Source organism: Amblyomma americanum, chromosome 2 (assembly GCF_052857255.1).
Source record: "Amblyomma americanum isolate KBUSLIRL-KWMA chromosome 2, ASM5285725v1, whole genome shotgun sequence".
NCBI lineage: Eukaryota > Metazoa > Arthropoda > Arachnida > Ixodida > Ixodidae > Amblyomma > Amblyomma americanum.
The window spans coordinates 23,645,057-23,662,999 of NC_135498.1; the positions used below are offsets into that span (position 1 = coordinate 23,645,057).

At 45.6% G+C, this 17,943-nt stretch overlaps 1 protein-coding gene across 2 annotated transcripts in view; it reads right to left on the bottom strand.

The window, feature by feature from the left end:
* Positions 1–17,943, bottom strand: part of LOC144120772 (neprilysin-like) — a 57,104-nt gene that overhangs the window by 20,532 nt on the left and 18,629 nt on the right. Inside the window, exons 2-10 of one of the 2 annotated variants that reach the window (XM_077653464.1) lie at positions 14,867–14,932; positions 13,452–13,594; positions 12,536–12,574; positions 11,163–11,219; positions 10,159–10,320; positions 6,037–6,120; positions 4,321–4,523; positions 2,454–2,627; positions 949–1,035 (exon numbers count right to left, since the gene is read on the bottom strand). In XM_077653464.1, the coding sequence (XP_077509590.1) occupies positions 949–1,035; positions 2,454–2,627; positions 4,321–4,523; positions 6,037–6,120; positions 10,159–10,320; positions 11,163–11,219; positions 12,536–12,574; positions 13,452–13,594; positions 14,867–14,932 (1,015 nt within the window). Of the gene's footprint in view, positions 1–948; positions 1,036–2,453; positions 2,628–4,320; positions 4,524–6,036; positions 6,121–10,158; positions 10,321–11,162; positions 11,220–12,535; positions 12,575–13,451; positions 13,640–14,866; positions 14,933–17,943 lie in introns of both variants that reach the window. The other variant, XM_077653463.1, reaches the window with a different exon arrangement.

Genomic DNA, 17,943 nt, shown 5'->3' on the forward strand with positions numbered 1-17,943 from the left:
ACACAGTAGAAGTGCCCGGTCACGTATACAGTACTGGTACAATACATGAGCAGTGCATTTACAATTCCGACGGAGTGCAGGTACAGTGCAAAAGCACTACGGATGCGGTATATTTACAGTACAAGTACAGTGGTCATACGGTACAGCTTTTAGCAAGAAACTGCATGTATTGAAGGTTTGCGAAATATTTTTGGTTTACCTGAAGAAAAGCGCGGAGAAAAATACTACGGCTCTATATCGTATTTATTTCTTCAGGTTCATAAATATTTTAGTCACCCAGAACTGAGCGTCAGTACTTAATGATGTGCTGCTGCATCAACGCAGCTGAAGCCGTTTTTTTCAACCTCGCGTTCGATTTAGAATGTTACTGCGAAAGTGGCCAAACAGTCTTCTTACATTGCCACTTCCGGCGCTGTGAAAAAAAAAATTCCAGCACCTAGCCCGCTACTTCATAGACCAGGAAAAGAGGCTCTAGAAGAAGCACTAAAAAGGCTCGAAAAATAAGAAGAAAAAAACGCACATTTGTGCACCTCAGCGCATGGCAAATCCCCATGCCTGCGAAAAATAGCACGAAGCTTAGCACGCATACTGGGCCGCGATTGGAAATGCTAAGCGGTGCTTCCGCGAAGTAGACCTACAAGAATGATAGTCGGTAACACCCAAAATTTCTGGAAGGTGGTAAGCCTAAAAGAATCACGTGCTGTCACACTTATTACCCATACTGACCAATTCATGACCAACACTGAACGCGCAAGCACATTTAGCTCCGCATTTGAAGCAGTTTTAACGCGGCAGTGTTAAAGGCACCGTTCACAAGAAAATCCGGTGTTGACGTTGTCGGCGTTGAGTGAAAAAATAACGGGCATTGTTCTGGCATGCGTGCACACGCGCGCACACGCAAGCCAACAGTGTAAACAGAACAAATGCGATATCGTGTTCATTACCAACCAGAGGGATTCTCGTCTGCAGCTCTTCGACTGTCCACTTGTTGTACATGGCCGTGAAGTTGCGCCTCGACTCGTTCGGTTCCGTCAGCTATAATGGGACACAGAATTAAGTGTACAGAAATTAAGACGCCCTTTTTTGAAACGTTATCAGGTCATAAACTGTTATAACTGCCTGATGCAACGCGTTTAAGTCGAGGCTATTTTCATGGCTCCTTAATTAAAATGTTGACAATGTTACTACTACTGGCTGCTGCTATCGACGACGTTAACTATATACCACGTGGCATTACTGGAGAAGTCACCGCCACTTTATTTAGGTTCGGAAGCGTATACAATATGGGTGATTGCGAGTAAAAGACCGTCACTATATATATTGTAGCTATCAAGTCATAAGCTGTTTTACCTGTCTGTTGCAACGCTTAAGTCGAGGTTGACGAAAGAAGAAGGCGCCGACCAAAAGAAAAGATGGGATGACGTTTCGGCTCCCCCACGGGAGCCTTGTTCACAAGATGGGATGACGTTTCGGCTCCCCCACGGGAGCCTTGTTCACAATTGTGAACAAGGCTCCCGTGGGGGAGCCGAAACGTCATCCCATCTTTTCTTTTGGTCGGCGCCTTCTTCTTTCGTCATGTACCATCCCGACCAGACGGGTTTCCGTCAGACTCTAGACTTTAAGTCGAGGTTATTTCATGGCGGTCTTTCGTAAAAATGTTGAAACGCTTATTACTGGCTGGTGCTGTCGACGACGTTAACTCTAGCACGTGGCATTACTGGAGAAGTAACCGCAACTTTATTTTTAGGTTCGGAAGTGTATACAATATGCGTGATTGTGTTTAAAACAGTGTCACTCTATATACTTTAGTAAGGCAATCGAGACATTTAACATAAGGTAAACGCACTAGTTTAGACGTGTAACGTTTTACCGGACCCCGACTGCGCAGGCGCACCGCAGTCCAGTAATCCGGTACACATCTAAACTAGTACGTCTTCCCTATGCTAAATGTTTGTAATGTCAGAGGACTCCGGTGAAGGAAATTTTGTGTGATCCGTGACTGGAAAAAATTACTAGCTTCGCGCGGGAGCATTTGGGACATTTTCAAAAATGCTTGTATTCTTTAGTTGTATTTGCTTCGCACCCGCCGCGGTGGCTCAGTGGTTAGGGCGCTCGTCTACTGATCCGGAGTTCCCAGGTTCGAACCCGACCGCGGCGGCTGCGTTTTTATGGAGTAAAAACGCTAAGGCGCCCATGTGCTGTGCGATGTCAGTGCACGTTAAAGATCCCCAGGTGGTCGAGATTATTCCGGAGCCCTCCACTACGGCACCTCTTTCTCCCTTTCTTCTTTCACTCCCTCGTTTATCCCTTTTCTTACGGTGCGATTCAGGTGTCCAACTATATATGAGACAGATACTGCGCCATTTCCTTTCCCCCAACAACCATCTATAATTATAATTTGCTTCGCTGTGTCAAGCGATACCACGGACGGCGTGGAGCAGCAAGAGGCTCACGTTGGCGAGCTGTGCCTCGAGCGCGAGGACCTCCTCCATCTCGCGCATGGCCGAGCTCCGGTTGGCGCCGAGCAGCTGTGCGACCGACACCATAAAGCGCAGGTAGGCCTCCACCTGCTGTGTGCCCCGCACGTAGTAGTCGCGGCTCGGGAGCCCCGTCTCGGCCTGGTCCAGCTGCGTCGTCAAGACATTAGAGAGAAGGTCTCAGCATTCTTTCAAACTGTGTTGCGCCTCGCCATAAAGTTGCTGGAAGAGCAGTTGTATAGAAATTCATCTCTATATTGCATGCGGGCATTTTTTGTTCCCATGTCGCCGACATGCAATCGCCTCGAAAACGGAATGCATAGTAAATCTCGGGGAGGAACAGTAACATCACCTCAGCAGTACGACTTAGCGGTCTCGGTGTTGTCAATAAAGTAGCATTCCATCTTTATCTGTGCAAGCGAGAACTGAGTTGTTTTCATTTTTAATCTTTGCATCTGAAAGAAAAAGGACAGAAAAAATATCGTTCTGATGCGACATCCGAACGGAAACACCGCCAGACCAGGACAGATATTTGGGTGAGGCCCTTCTGAGTGGAAAATCGAAATTGGAAGCACGTTAGAGCGGTGTATTTGGACTAGTATAGCGCCAGCACAAATCATGCCTCATGGCAAGTCTTCGAATAAAAATAATCGACTAACTGATGCCCGTCCTCGATTACTACATGCACCGAGTTTACGAAGGCGTTTGCAGGTAAGCGCGAATAGCAACTTGTCGGCGAGTTATCCGTTGCCCCTGTGATTGGCCAGCCATCGATCAGTCGATAAGCAATCTTCTGTGTGCCAAGATTTGCACTTCCATAAGCTGTAGTTTCCACAACTATTCAATATTTCAGAAAAGCAAAACGTGGCCACACAAGAACATTCTTTTCCTCGATAACGTTCGCTTCGTGAGACATAATCGAGCGACATCCAGTTCACAGTTAACAAGTTATATCATAATAATACAACGGCAGGCGTCGTCTTAAAGTGAACTTCATGCATCCATGGGACAGGAAACATACCTCCAGCACTACCAAAATGGCTCTGGCTCATGACTTTTTTTAGCCGTCCTTTGCGTCGCGTGCAGGAGCAAGTTTTTCAACGTTCCAAGCCAATCAGCGAGCCAATTGGTCCACTGCCGGTCGTTTTCAGCTCCTCACTGGAAACCTCCATGGTCTATAGACAGTATATGCACTTCTTATGGCCTCAATTGTCTTCCTATAGATATTTCTTTTTGTAGTTTATGTCCATCAACCTATAGTCTATAGAGTGTCTATAGGATTTGTATTGCCTGTAGATTTGTCTCTGGGGTTTGTATATAGACCTTATAGACAAGTCTATGGACAGTCTATAGATTGCCTAAACAAATTTTTGTAAGGGCTGGCTCTGGAGCCTTACCCTGGCAGGCAAGCAGTGTAAACCCGGTAGAACTAACCGCGCGCTGCCTCGTAAGGGAGTTTGGAACTGACAAGCTTCCAGCTACTTCCGTGCACTTATACGTACGGGTGCGACAGAAAAGGAAGATAAAAAGCCGACACCCTGAAAAATGGTCTATAGACAGTCTATAGACTTCTTATAGACTCCATTGCCTTCCTGTAGATATTTTTTCTTGTCTAGTCACAGTATATACATTGCCTGTCGAAAAAAGTCTACTAAAAGTGTATGGCCGCAAATCTATACATTGTCTATAGGCTGTCTGTGGGATTTAAATTGCCTATAGATTGTTCTCTAGGATTAGTCTATAGAGAGTCTTTAGACTTTCTAGACAGAAGTCTATTGACAGTTTATAGGCTGTCTAAAGAAGTTTTTGTAAGGGCACGTGACCGGCCAAATACCTAACGTACGTGTATGACGTGGACGGTGGAGTTCTTGCTGTCCGCGGAGACCCACTGCCCGAAGAGGATGTCGTTGCTGTGTCGCCGCATGACGGCCGTCAGGTTGAGCCAGTCGAAGCCCTCCTCCGTCCAGTTGGGCGTGATGACGGGCCACGAGCCGACGCTGTGCAGAAGCTCGAGTAGCGGCTTCTCGCGAAGGGCCTCGATCACCGCTGCACCGGCGGTCCCCGCACTCGTATTGAAAACACAGACTGTATAACGAAAATGCGTGCAGCAGTACGCAAGCTACAGCTAGAGTCATATGTATGTAATGAGAGAAGTAAATCATGGAACTATTCGCACGCAAGAACAATTCACGATTCGCTGGGTGCCAGCGTCTACAACGCCGAACGGTTTTATGCCGCAGCTTGTTTTTTAATGAGACAAGGAATAGTTGGAAACAAGACAAAGCTACGGAAGTTCGTATCGCGACGGTTATGGGCGCCGCCATGCGTAACGAACGACGTAACGATGCAGTAATAAGAATAATCGGGAGGTTGTCTGAGTATTTGCGGCTAAATATATGCCGGACAGAGCAGGAAATGGGCACCGGAGGAAATGAAAACTACAAGCGAAAATCACGCCACAGGCTCTCAAAAATATCGACTCGGACCGCCACTCGTGGTTGCTCTCGATATATTCCGTGTTCCGCGTCTTCTTATGCACCCCATATTTCGAAATAAAGATTCTGGGGCCATGTAAGCTCAAGATAGCTTTTCCTACGTCTTGGTACGCAGGATCTTTCAATGCCGTCAGAGCACTCGTGCCTTCGATAGTCAAGTAGCCGTCGAGGCAAAAGGCAGGCGGATCATGGATACACAGGAATAGCGTCGAGAATGTAGTACCTTGCTTGTACTGTTTCGGTCTTAAACGAGTTTGTTCGAAACCGCGGCAGGCGGTGGATTTTTTTTTTTCAGTATACAATCCGCCTGATAAGAATAAACTTAGTTAGAACGGTAGTTTGGGCTTCTTGTTTTGCGTTTGACTGCAACGTCCTTTTTGGTAAAAATACTTCGGACCAAAAATTCTGCTGGGCTTTTTCTATTCTCTGTTAATTGACGAGCAGTGCTATACGTCGCGACGTCTTTGTCGACTCCCTATTGCGAAAGCGAGAAACGAAATAAAACGACAAGAAAAAGAACACTTTGGAGGCACGTATTAAGTTGTTTAACTACTTTAGAGCAAATACAAAAAAAAATCATGAAACCTTGCTCGATCACTTCACATAAAGAGCCAGAATGTATTTCGCCGATGTTGCACTTTAATTCCCCAATCGCTGTGGCGTACTTTCGTAATTTAGCATAGTTTAGCTTTCTCGCAACAAAGCATGCCCAAAATTTTAAATGTGGTGATGTCCAAATAATTGCCTTAGTAAGCGCAACTCAACCAAGAAACATAAAATTGCGCTGCGTGGGGGGAAGAGGCTTCGCCCCACTGACTTGCATATTAACTCGCAAATGGGCTGAAAGTGACAAGGAGATGGCCTGCAGCATTCAGAGAAACGCAAACAATTGAGCTGTAGCTGTGTGCAGTAAAGTTTCAGCTAGTAACGTGCGTCGGCAGCTAAGAAAGACGTAATCGGTTTCGACGAACTAAACTTGAAGAAAACAGGATATTACCAGTCTATCATGTGCGGCAAACAAAAACGTAAATGAGGCTAGCTTATCAGTGAAACAGAAGACGAACTTTCATTCAGGCACGACGCGTAGAAGTTTTTCGCGTTGATAGTGGCATTGCTGTCTGACGCGTCGACTGGAGACTCCAAAAGCTCTGAAAGAGACAAAAATAAAGAAACTTAATTAGTGCACCATTTTAATTCACTAAACAAGAACGCACAGTGAAACGTGTACGTAGAATAAGGGACAAATACAAAAGCGTCACAAAAGGTAGCAAGTGCAACAAAGTGACGGGCAAACATGCACGCATTTACACACACGCAAAAGTGCCGAAATCGAGCCTTAATATTTTCCTAATTCATAAATCTCGCGTTAAATGAGTGTACATTCTAAAAAAAAAGTTGCCAGAGAGAACGCTGCGAATTTGGCGTTGCTGTGGTAATAAGAATTGAAGTGCTCATATGGCAAATCATATGGAATTTCTAATGAATCAAAGCATTTGTAAGAAACCTAAAATACTTTCGTCAGTATACTGTAATAGTGGATTAGGCACCTTCAGCAGACAGGCAAAAAGGAATCAAGCGTGTACCTTTAATCAGCAGCGTGAACACTGCTGAAACACTACGTAATGAAGTAATTCGTCCGGGAATATGAATGAAGTAAAGTTGATTATAATACATTTCCACAGCTTCCACACTAGGGGTAATCTAAATGTCCAGTGGCCGGAATTTTTCTTGTGAAGAAGCTCAGATTGTCTTAGGCGAGTCTGAATCCGTATCACGTTACTAACGCAATGTATTTGATGGATAGCCTGCTGTGCCCGATAGGCATTTCGGTGTGCCTCAGTGGAAAAAGTTTAGCCGCGTTAGTAGCGAAATCAATAGAGTCGCTGCTAATGTAATTAACAGTACAGTATAAAAAGGAGCATGAGTATTGGTAATGGCATTAATATAAAGGAAATACCAGCGGCTGTATCGGTTATGGAATGACGTTCTGTCGTGTCGCGTAGAGGACGTCACTCGAACCCGCATTGTGTATGTGGATCTCATGAAAACGCGCTCCTTTCCTCGCCTGCATTAAATCGTGATTGCGTTTCTTCCAATCGATGCATCCGCCTGTACGTAACAGGACATACAAGATGCACATCCTCTGTAAGAAGTTTGGAGCCCAAAGAACTTCGCTTCTAGTTATGCATCCCCAGAGTTACACATCTCGTGAAGCTAGAAGTTCTGCTCTTCCCCCCAGAGAAGCCTAGGACTTCTACGGACTACACACGGTTGAGAAGCGAACACCTCTGGCCTCTAAAATTTTGACAAAGGCTGCATGCACCTGCCTTAAACGCCTTCTAGGGGCATTTTCAGTACAGCCTCGAATCTCAGTACCACTTACTCAAAGACTATATCTGAGGCTGTTCCTTCGAATTGTACAGCTCACTCAAGCTCGCTGTTCTGGGGTATAGTGGCATTAATGTGGCGCACGGGTTGTGCGTTCACTAGCACAGGCATGCTATCAAGATATGAAATACCCTGCGTGTCAGTTCCGTGCGCCACTCAACCTGTGCTTTTACCGCGTTTCTTTGTTCGGTGCATCTTTTAAGACCGATAACTCTAAATTTTCACGTTGGTGAATTGAATGGTTTTAAGCTGTTTTTCGTGAAGTCGGTATCGAATAACTCCCAGGTTATGACAGCAATAGAGGACAAAATACACACATAATACCTCCTGAAGTTCAACGCTCAAGCTTAAGAAGTTCCGCACCTAAAGGATCGGTAGAAAGGCACTTCGCTAATCGTAGAATCATTTTCATCGTGGTATCGAGATGACTGTCGATCCATCAGTTCATTCAAACGCGCACGGAAGAGAACGTTGAGAGAAAGAGGCCGCATTGAAAATATTCAAAACCTGGTAGCACCGAACTTAAGAATAATGTTATAAAGTTATTGTGCCAATTGCAGTAACGTTATGTGCTACATTGGAACGTTAATTTTGAACATTGGCACATAACGTTGTATGTTGCGTAGTGATGTTGACTCAACGTTCCAGCTAAACACTTCGATAATGCCGTGCTCTGAATTTTATTTTAATGTTCATCGGGTTCGAACCCGGGAACTACTGATCCGGAGTTCCCGGGTTGGAACCCAACCGCGGCGGCTGCGTTTTTATGGAGGCAAAACGCTAAGGCGCCCGTGTGCTGTGCGATGCCAGTGCACTTTAAAGATCCCCAGGTGGTCGAAATTATTCCGGAGCCCTCCACTACGGTACTTTTCCTTCCTTTCTTCTTTCACTCCCTCCTTTATCCCTTTCCTTACGGCTCGGTTCAGGTGTCCAACGATATATGAGACAGATACTGGGCCATTTCCTTTCCCCAAAAAACCAATTATTATTATTATGTTCAGATCAAATATTAAACCAACATTAAACATGTGAAATGTTGTTATAATGATCAAATAATAAGTTTTCACTGTTCGTGCAGAGATGCGGCTATTCAGAGAGCAAAACTTTGCAATTACACATCTGAGGTGATTCCCGCCATACAATACATGCACAGCCACAACATTCAATTTCGAAACTTCTATGTCACTGATTCGCCCCTATTACTTAATGGGCACCCTGCTCGGGTGGGCTTATGAGCTTGAAGCTATGGCACCTATTAGAAAATGAGTGTATGAGCTGCACGTATTAGTAATGCTGTACTGTAGTGCTCCTTCGTTACTCCTTGCAGAGCGTTTCCTGAAGTTGTTTACCATCACACTAGGCAGATAACTGGTCTTGCATAGTTCCTTTACCATTTTAGCGATAGTTGCATATATGATGTTTTAATGTTTAATTAGGGTTGAGAAAAACTTGCCCCAAGCTTTATTTGTAATGTTTGAGAAATGCTAGAAGAAAAAGGGCTTTGAGGACACTGTAATAATGTTTGACCAAATCAAAAAGTAACAATGTTAAAACACCTCGGTGCTACCTGGGCAAGAGCAATAAATCAAAAAAGTTCGGTATTCAAAATAATAAGGAAAAAAACGCAAAGTATTTTAGCTCGTCGGTTTCTGCAGATGCATCCGCATGGTTCTTGAGAGCCATGGACGCATGATCTCACAAAAAATAATGAAGTTTGAAAAATGATATGGTTAGAATGTAGAACAATCCGAAAGGACACGTCACTCACTGTTTTCAGAACAGAAAGCCTCATAATCGAATAAATGGCCGGTGTGATCAGCCCCTAGGGCGTGTTCCCAATAAGATGACAAATGACTACGGGTGAAGTACAGTGACAGTCGATAGCTTCTTACTATATAAAACGTAACTTGTGCCAGCCGGCGATTTGTAAACACGCTACTTGGCGGACAGAACTTCACAGGACTGTTTTTCGGAGTGTGTTTGAGAGCGAAATGACATATACCAACAGGTACTTCACTTGACACACAGGCCTTCGCTTGACCCACAGGCCTTCACTTGACCCACTGGCCTTCACCTAAACCACAGGCCTTCACTTGACCCACAGGCCTTCACTTGACCCACTGGCCTTCCCTTGACCCACTGGCCTTCACCTGACCCACTCGCCTTCACCTGACCCACATGCCTTCACTTGACCCAAAGGCCTTCAGGCCTTCACTTGACACACAGACCTTCACTTGAGCGATAAGTCTTCACCTGACCCACAGGCCCGTCGCTATGTTTATTTCGGAATGCGTTTGAGAGCGAAATGATATATACCAACAGGCACTTCACTTGACACACAGGCCTTCCCTTGAGCCACAGGCCTTCACTTGGCCCACTAGCCTTCACCTAACCCACAGGCCTTCACTTGAACCACTGGCCTTCGCTTGACCCACTGGCCTTCACTTGAACCATGGGCCTTCATTTCACACACTGGCCTTCACTTGACCCACAGGCCTTCAATTGACCCACAGGCCTTCACTTGACCCACTGGCCTTCACTTGACCCACTGGCCTTCACTTGACCCACTGGCCTTCACCTGACCCAAAGGCCTTCACTTGACCCAAAGGCCTTCACTCGACACACAGGCCTTCACTTGACCCACTGGCCTTCACTTGATCGATAAGTCTTCACCTGACCCACCGGCCTTCCACAGGCATTTCAGTTTGGTGGTGGCCACCGCACACACCCCTACACACAACTGAACCCGTGGGTCGTGATGGTGTACCGTCGGCGGTGCCAGCGTGGATGCGGTTTACCTTTGAGCAGTACCTTGAGTTCGTCCTTCATGACGGCAAACGTGTCCGAGTGCGGTCGGTCCGGTGGCAGCACGTGGTACTGCTTCCACCTGCCGCACGCGAAGTCGTAGAAGTCCGTGCAGGGGTCCACTCCCGGGTCCATGTTGCGCAAGATGGCGGCCGCTTGACGTGCATGCACACCGTGGAGAACAAAAAGCAAACAATTAAAACAATAGAAAGAAAACGGGGGTCGCCGTGAATGCACTGCCAAAGGACATGCTGTCAATACAAGGCTCCATGCATCTGAAACCCTGTTTAGCTAGGGTCTGTTTTATTTTTCAAGTTCAATGAGCGTTAGAGTTGTCCTGCAGGTACATATAGCAGAAAATTTTTTACTGAGTTCGAACCACCATCTTACTCCGTGGTTCGAACACTTTCTTTAGCAGCGAACGCTTCACTACGCTAGGTAAAGCCGATTTCACCGTGCGCTGTCAGTTCACCTTCAAGTGAGCCAGAGGTGAAGCGTGGCTATAGGCCTTACCATATGTGGTCCACCATGGTGTCGCAGCACTTGACGTTGTACCTTTGACCTTGACCTTTGTCCTTTCGATTCGCCGATAGAAGGCTGTCATTGGGTGACCGCAGCGTTCATTGGGTGACCAACTTCTCGCGATGAACCATTAACTTAACCTCCACCTGCCAGGGTGGCAGGGTGGGCGCGCTGCCTCTCCAGTGTGCGGAAAGCACTCAACGTTACAGACGCCTAGCCGCGTCTACTTGCCCGATACACTACAGCTTTCGCTCTCTAACCAGGTTTAGCAGTAGTTAAACCGCAGCTAATTTTTGTTTAGCAAAATTTTCGTTTAAATATATTGAATAGTAGTTTCCATGAACCTTTTGCTACAGTGAAGGGTGATTGGTTATAGCGGCGTTCAGATACGGGACAGACTCTGCTTGTGCAATCTTGGTTATAAATACAACGTTGTAAATCGCACTAAAATTGTAGTTACACGGTGTCCACGTACCAGCTTTCACACAAGCCTCCGTGATGCACACACTGGTGCACTCTTCTCCCAAACATTCTGAAAAAAAGAAAAGAACTGTAGTGATTTTCCGATGCATCTGGGAGACAACGCTGGTAAATAATGTGCCTTCTTATGTTTGCTTTCTTTTGCGGTGTGCGCGTACCGTCACAAGGAACCTAACTAAGCGTCTTGAAATGCCGTGAGTATCAACAACACTGTGGCCGTCGTCTATTGTTCAGGCTAACGTCCGTTTGTTGTTTAAGGTTTAGTAATTTCGTAGCCGCAGCTAGTTTGCAGTTTTCGAAATGAGACTTCTAGTCTCTGCTTCGGTCGAGGACGAACGCTGCCTGCCTGCCGTATTGTACTGGCTGCCAGTACAGTACGCCAGTATTGCCAGTACAAAACGGCAGGCAGCGCATGGGACGCACCAAAATGCACTTTGTGGGAGCTGCACTGTGCAAGCTTTACACACCCGACATGTACGAGCGCAGGACACGAAACCCAATCGAGTAATGCAGAAAGTTGGCCGAGTTGGTGATTCATCTGAAACTAGCACCAGCGTACGAGACGACTGACTGACTGATGTTGCTGAGAGGAAGAAGGAAAAGGAAAGAGCACGTGCCTGCCTACTGGCTCAAGCCGATCTACGCTAGCTGCCGCGTGCTGGAAGTGGGAGGGGTAAAGGATAGGAGAGCAAAGAGTGAAAAAAAAAAAGAAGCGCCGCGCTAATATGCCCCGGGCCGATCCGAGAGGCAGTGCAATACCGGGCCGACCCGTGCCAGAGTGCTTCAAGCACTCCGCCATATTCCAAAAATCAGTTTAATATCTTGGTTCGAAGGACCAGCAGCAGATATTAAATCAGGTATCAGGTACCTAAAACCTACAGAGAAGACAGAGCTGAGGCACACAGGGCGATTGTTGGACTTCAACTAGTTCTTTACTACAGAAAGACGCATTTATATACAAAAAAACAGGGGCTTTTCCGCCGCTGTGCTTTTCTGTATATGAAGGTGTATTTCTGCAGTAAATAAGCAGTTGAAGTTCGGCGATTTTCTTATGTGCCTCAGCTCTTTCATATCGTACGCTGGTGCTAGTTTAAGAGAGACCCAATCCAAGTTTAGATCAAGGCTCCGGTACAGCACGGAGTTATTTGGACTCGTTCTCTCTTGCAGAAGCTTGAGCAAGTTGGTGTGGCATTGTTTTTCAGCAGCGCAGGAGACAAAGGACGGGACAAGTGCACAGACACGGCGCTGACTCGGGTTCAGCGCCGTGTCTGTGCACTTCTCTTCTTTTGTCCCCTGCGCTGCTGAAAAACAATCGTTCTCTCTCGTTTCGGACATGGTTAACGCCACTATTAAAGCTCGTTGGCTTACCTTGCCTTGTACTGGAGGCGTTGGCGAACATCTTGTCATCTGAAGTGGCAAGAAGAGAAGTAAGCACAGTTCGTGACTGTTGTGGTAAGGCACCAAACCACCTACAGTAATCCTCAGAGCTATCCAGTGGTTGCTCCACATCGACTCAGCTGGGTGTGACTATCTGCATATTGAACTTCGCAGTCGTCTCTAGCTTGGTATTGAGGCCAGCGGAAACGCACGCTGACTCGCGTTTAGCAAATTCGTCGCGTGACCACAAAATATGCGCGAAGTTTTCGCGTGATGGTCCGCGTAATCGCGTTGGGAAAAGTTATATGGTCGATTTCACTGAATACGTAATTCAGCTTCGAGGCTTGTTCCGCACGTTCCACAACAACCCGGGCATGAGGAATTGGAGATAAGGCTTAATCTCATAAATTCCCACTCTACATGTGATTTATTCTTGGTCCGTAGAGCTTCGCAGTATAAATAAGGCCCCTGGTTCTATCTTGTGGGATCGTTTTCGTTGTAGGCTGCGTAAACTGAGGATTTCGAGATATGTACACTGCTTTATGCAACTTGGAAAGAATAAAGGAGGCGCCGATGTTTGAACTATATATGATCAATGATGCTGCTTTTTATACATACAAAACAGACACGCCTGCACTCTCGTATGCAGGCACAGACGGTCGGTTTTTGCACCATAACGCGTTCATTTTTAAAGCATGAGTACGCCTCTTTATTTTCGTCCTCAGCATCTTCAAGAGGGTAATGAAATTTGCGGTTCATTAAAATACACCAGCGATGAGTTGAAAAAAAAAAGTGTCCCGGTTGCTTTAACATATATTTTACAGCTCTGCGTCTGCTTTGTGTTTGATACTGTGCTCTTGAAGTAGAGGAACTCAATGGCCAGTTTCCTACTACCCTTCTCGCTTACCGTGCAACGAAATCCTCTGCAGAGGCGTGGGTGGCCTGGCCAGCAGTATGAGCATTATGGCACACACTGACGTCATAACGACCAACAAGAGGAGGAGGATCCTCTCCAGGGGCGTCCGGTCGAGGCCCAGGCATCGCTTTGTCCTGTTCAGGAGACCATCAGGTTGTCTGTCCTCCTTCCCCCTGCACCTTTTTAGATCCATAATGCGACGTAGCTACGGTTACCTTCAGCGTTTTTCATGTGCGCCTCTTTTTTTCTCGGGGCATGTTGTCTAACACTTACATAAGATCGCGGACTTACTCCAATGTAATAACTGAACCACCCTCAATCGCGACCACTATGCCTGAAATAGCGTAGGTAGCAGGGCTGAAACTGGTTCCACTTGCCAGCTGGACATTGCTTACATTCAGTCGCAAAGACAATAATTTCCAAAGTATTTAATTAAAGAAGAGAAAGTCATAATTAAGATGACATGGAGGCGCAGATGTCCATAGCGCCCACATGTGCTTCCTGTAGTGTTCTTAATTTACCTTTGAATGTATTTTCCGCGGCAAAGACAATGTCGCGATGCCAGTCATGCACTAGTCGGCAGTGATGAGTATGCTCTCATGCGGAAAAGGTGGTTAGTTCCATTTAAATGTGTCACAATTAATAAATATAGAAGCATATAAGATACCTGCTACTGCAGTTAGCAGTGCGAATGTGGCGGTCGATGGACCGACAATCACAAAGAAACTTAGACAAACACACACGCAAAAGTTGCAACAGAATCTGGGACAAATGTGAAATGTAAAGCTGTCGCATTGCAATCCTAAGGTGTCTTAAGTGTTCCCATAGTTTTTAAGGCGAAAGCCTTTAAGGGCTCATACTGTCGTCCGTTCGCAGAGGGTGGCACACGTTTAACCCAGGAACTAAAAATATATCAGAAAAGGAATGGTTGCTTCAGATAGAGGAGGAAAAAATGAACCTAGAAGCCAAGTTTGATGACTGTAGAGTAATTAATTAATTATAGACAAAAATATTGAAATTGCGTCGAAATAGCGCGGACGTCGATATAGCTGCAAAAACAATGTGACGTCACACCTAACAGAGGTCGTCACTGCATAGTGAAAATTGTCACAGAATGGTCGGAAAATCGACGAATTTGTGTCAAATTAGCTAGAAAAATGTGTAATGAAGCGTAATTAATGCTTAAGATTCCCGAAATATGTATAATTTGAATATCAATATAGCCACGGGAACGATGTGACGTCATATCCACCGGAAGTCGTCACGGCATAGTGAAAATTGGCACAGAAAGGTCGGCTTTCGCCTGTCAACACTTAAGTTGCCAAAATGCCTCGTAATTTTATTATAATGACAGTCGACGTAGGTTTCAAGGCAGGTGTGACGCTGTGAGCCAGGAAAAAACTTACGTTGGAAGTGAGCTGATGCTCCTTTGAACAACTGAATTTCCAGCCTCTGTGTCGGCTGCCATAGCACTGCGGAAAAAGAGAAAAATAACAAGACGATTATTTGTCCGGCAACAAACTCAAGGGAATGGAACGTTAGGAAGCATCACAACTGTAGACTCAGGAATACCTCCATATCACGTTAAAGACCGTGATAGTCGAAATTTATCCAAAGCCCTCCACTATGGGTTATCTCCAAGACCAGCTGCGTTCTGGTGGCAAAAAACTTTAAAAAATTAAAAGAATTGATGTGCTGATTGCAGTTTTGTACTGCCAATTTCGAGATAGCTTTGCAATTATTGCTGGTTTCTGTTAACACGACTTCTATTGAAATCAAAATGCGCAAACATATGTGACATAGATGGGAGACAAGTTTGGCGGGACAAGCGCAGATTTTAAACCTATTTTATTGCATTTAAGTATAACGGCATATATAAAAGAGGGTTGGCGAGTCAACCTTGGGATCATTCGAAGTCATACGCTGCAGAAATGCTTTCTTCAGAACATTTTATTTATATATGTATTCATTTATATAGAGCGCCCTTAATATGGGCATTAGTGTGCAGGAACAAGGGCAAAGAAACAAAAATACAAGGAAAAGATAAAAAAACATATTTCGCTGACGCAAGCGTCACCGGTTTTCGTGACGTGGTACTCCTCCAGCAGTCCACGCACTACTGAGCGCCTTTTTCTGGCTAGAATGTCGATACTCTCATGCCGTGGCCAGCAACCTTCGCATGCACCCGCCGCGGTAGCTGAGTGGTTAGGGCGCTCTACTACTGATCCGGAGTTCCCGGGTTCGAACCCGACCGCGGCGGCTGCGTTTTTATGGAGGAAAAACGCTAAGGCGCCCGTGTGCTGTGCGATGTCAGTGCACGTTAAAGATCCCCAGGTGGTCGAAATTATGCCGGAGCCCTCCACTACGGCACCTATTCTTCCTTTCTTCTATCACTCCCTTCTTTATCCCTTCCCTTACGGCGCGGTTCAGGTGTCGAACGATTCTGCGCCATTTATTTTCCCCAAAAACCAATTATTATTATTATTATTATTATTATTATTATTATTATTATTATTATTATTATTATTATTATTATTATTATTATTATTATTATTATTATTACTATCATTATTATTATTATTATTATTACTATTATTATTATTATTATTATTATTATTATTATTATTATTATTATTATTATTATTATTATTATTATTATTATTAACCTTCGCATGCAGAGCAGTGAGCGGACAAGCTGACCTCTCCTCCACTTTTTATCGACAGCGCATACTTCCTTGCGTGTTCACGCGCGGCCTGTGTAAGCGAGTCCACATTTCCGCTGAATTTGGCATACCATGGCCGTCCCTTATAAAACTAGTCTATAGACTTCTTGTAGACTATATTGCCGAACTTCTTTAAACCCTGGCCTAACGCTCATAAACTATTAATAAGAGTCCCCAGCGAGTGTCAGTGTAGAGTTGCTAGAAAGCAGGGTTTTCTAAATGAATTGTGGCGTCATGTACGCAATTTCTGGCAGGTGCAAATGAAGAGATTTAACTGCAAAGTTTTGTTACAGTGCATAATTACTCCACAAGAAGTTGAAAAACAATCTTTGGGCAGTGCATGAAAATGATACTTCTCTGATGTCTTCATACAAAATGAGACAAAAGCCTACTAAGAGTGTATACTGTCTGTAGGGCTTGTATTGCCTATAGACTAGTCTATAGGATTTGTCTAGAAAGTCTATTTTTAGACAAAAGCTTATGGATATCCTATAGGCAGTCTAAAGAAATTTTGGAAGAGGCGGCATATTTCCCAAATATTTTGGTCTGCTTCGTCCCTTAGCCGCTTGGTCGAGCTCCTTCGCCACTGATCCTGGGATATAAGCAGGCTGGTTTTCATCATCATCATCATCGTCGTCGTCGTCGTCGTGTTCATCATCATCATCATCATCAGCAGCAGCCTGACTGCACCCACTGCAGGGCAAAGGCCTCTCACATGTCTCTCCGATTAACCCTGTCTTTTGCCAGCTACGCCCACCGTATGCCTGCAAACTTCTTAATCTCATCCGCCCACCTAACCTTCTGCCGCCCTCTGCTACGCTTTCCTTCTCTTGGAATCCACTCCGTCACCCTTAAGGAGCATGATGGTATGATGTTATGATGCTATGATCGTATGAAGGTATGATGGTATGACGGTATGATGGTAATGCCGCCGCGGTGGCTGAGTGGTTCTGGCGATCGGCTGCTGGCCCGAAAGACGCGGGTTCGATCCTGGCCGCGGCGGTCGAATTTCGATGGAGGCGAAATTCTAGAGGCCCGTGTACTGTGCGATGTCAGTGCACGTTAAAGAACCCCAGGTGGTCGAAATTTCCGGAGCCCTTCACTTCGGCGTCTCTCATAGCCTGAGTCGCTTTGGGACGTTAAACCCCCATAAACCAAACCAAACCAAACCCAACCAACGGTATGACGGTAATGGTATAATATGGTATGGTACACGTGGAGTTTAACGCACGGAAACTTTACATGGGACTAAGAGACGCCGTATACAGTAGAGGGCTCCGCATTAATTTATACCACCTAAAGTTATTTAGCCTGTGTTAACCTCGCACAGCACACGGGCGTGTTTTTGGTTTCGCCTCCGTCGAAATCAGGCCTGCGCAGCCGGGATTTGAACCCGCGACCTTCCACTGCTCCCTCACCGAGCAACCCGCCATTATTACAAAGATAAAAAAGAAACCATCATGCTTCGTTCATTTCTTCATGTAGTTTCGCCACTGGGGTGCCATACCAGTTTGCCACCTTTTTGATACTGTGGTCTTGTGGATGACTTTGTGCATCCACAAGACCATGGCCTTCGTCTTTCCAAGCATCTTCACCCACAGCCGAGGTCATCGCGCAAGGGAATAAGGCTGAATACAGCGCTTGAACTTTGTTTGGGAAAGCTGGACTGCATTGCGTCTACAGGACTTAGTGAGAGACTTCCGGCACGAGCTCGCTATATCTCTCTTCACTGTCATTGAATCCGCCGAATCACGCGAAAG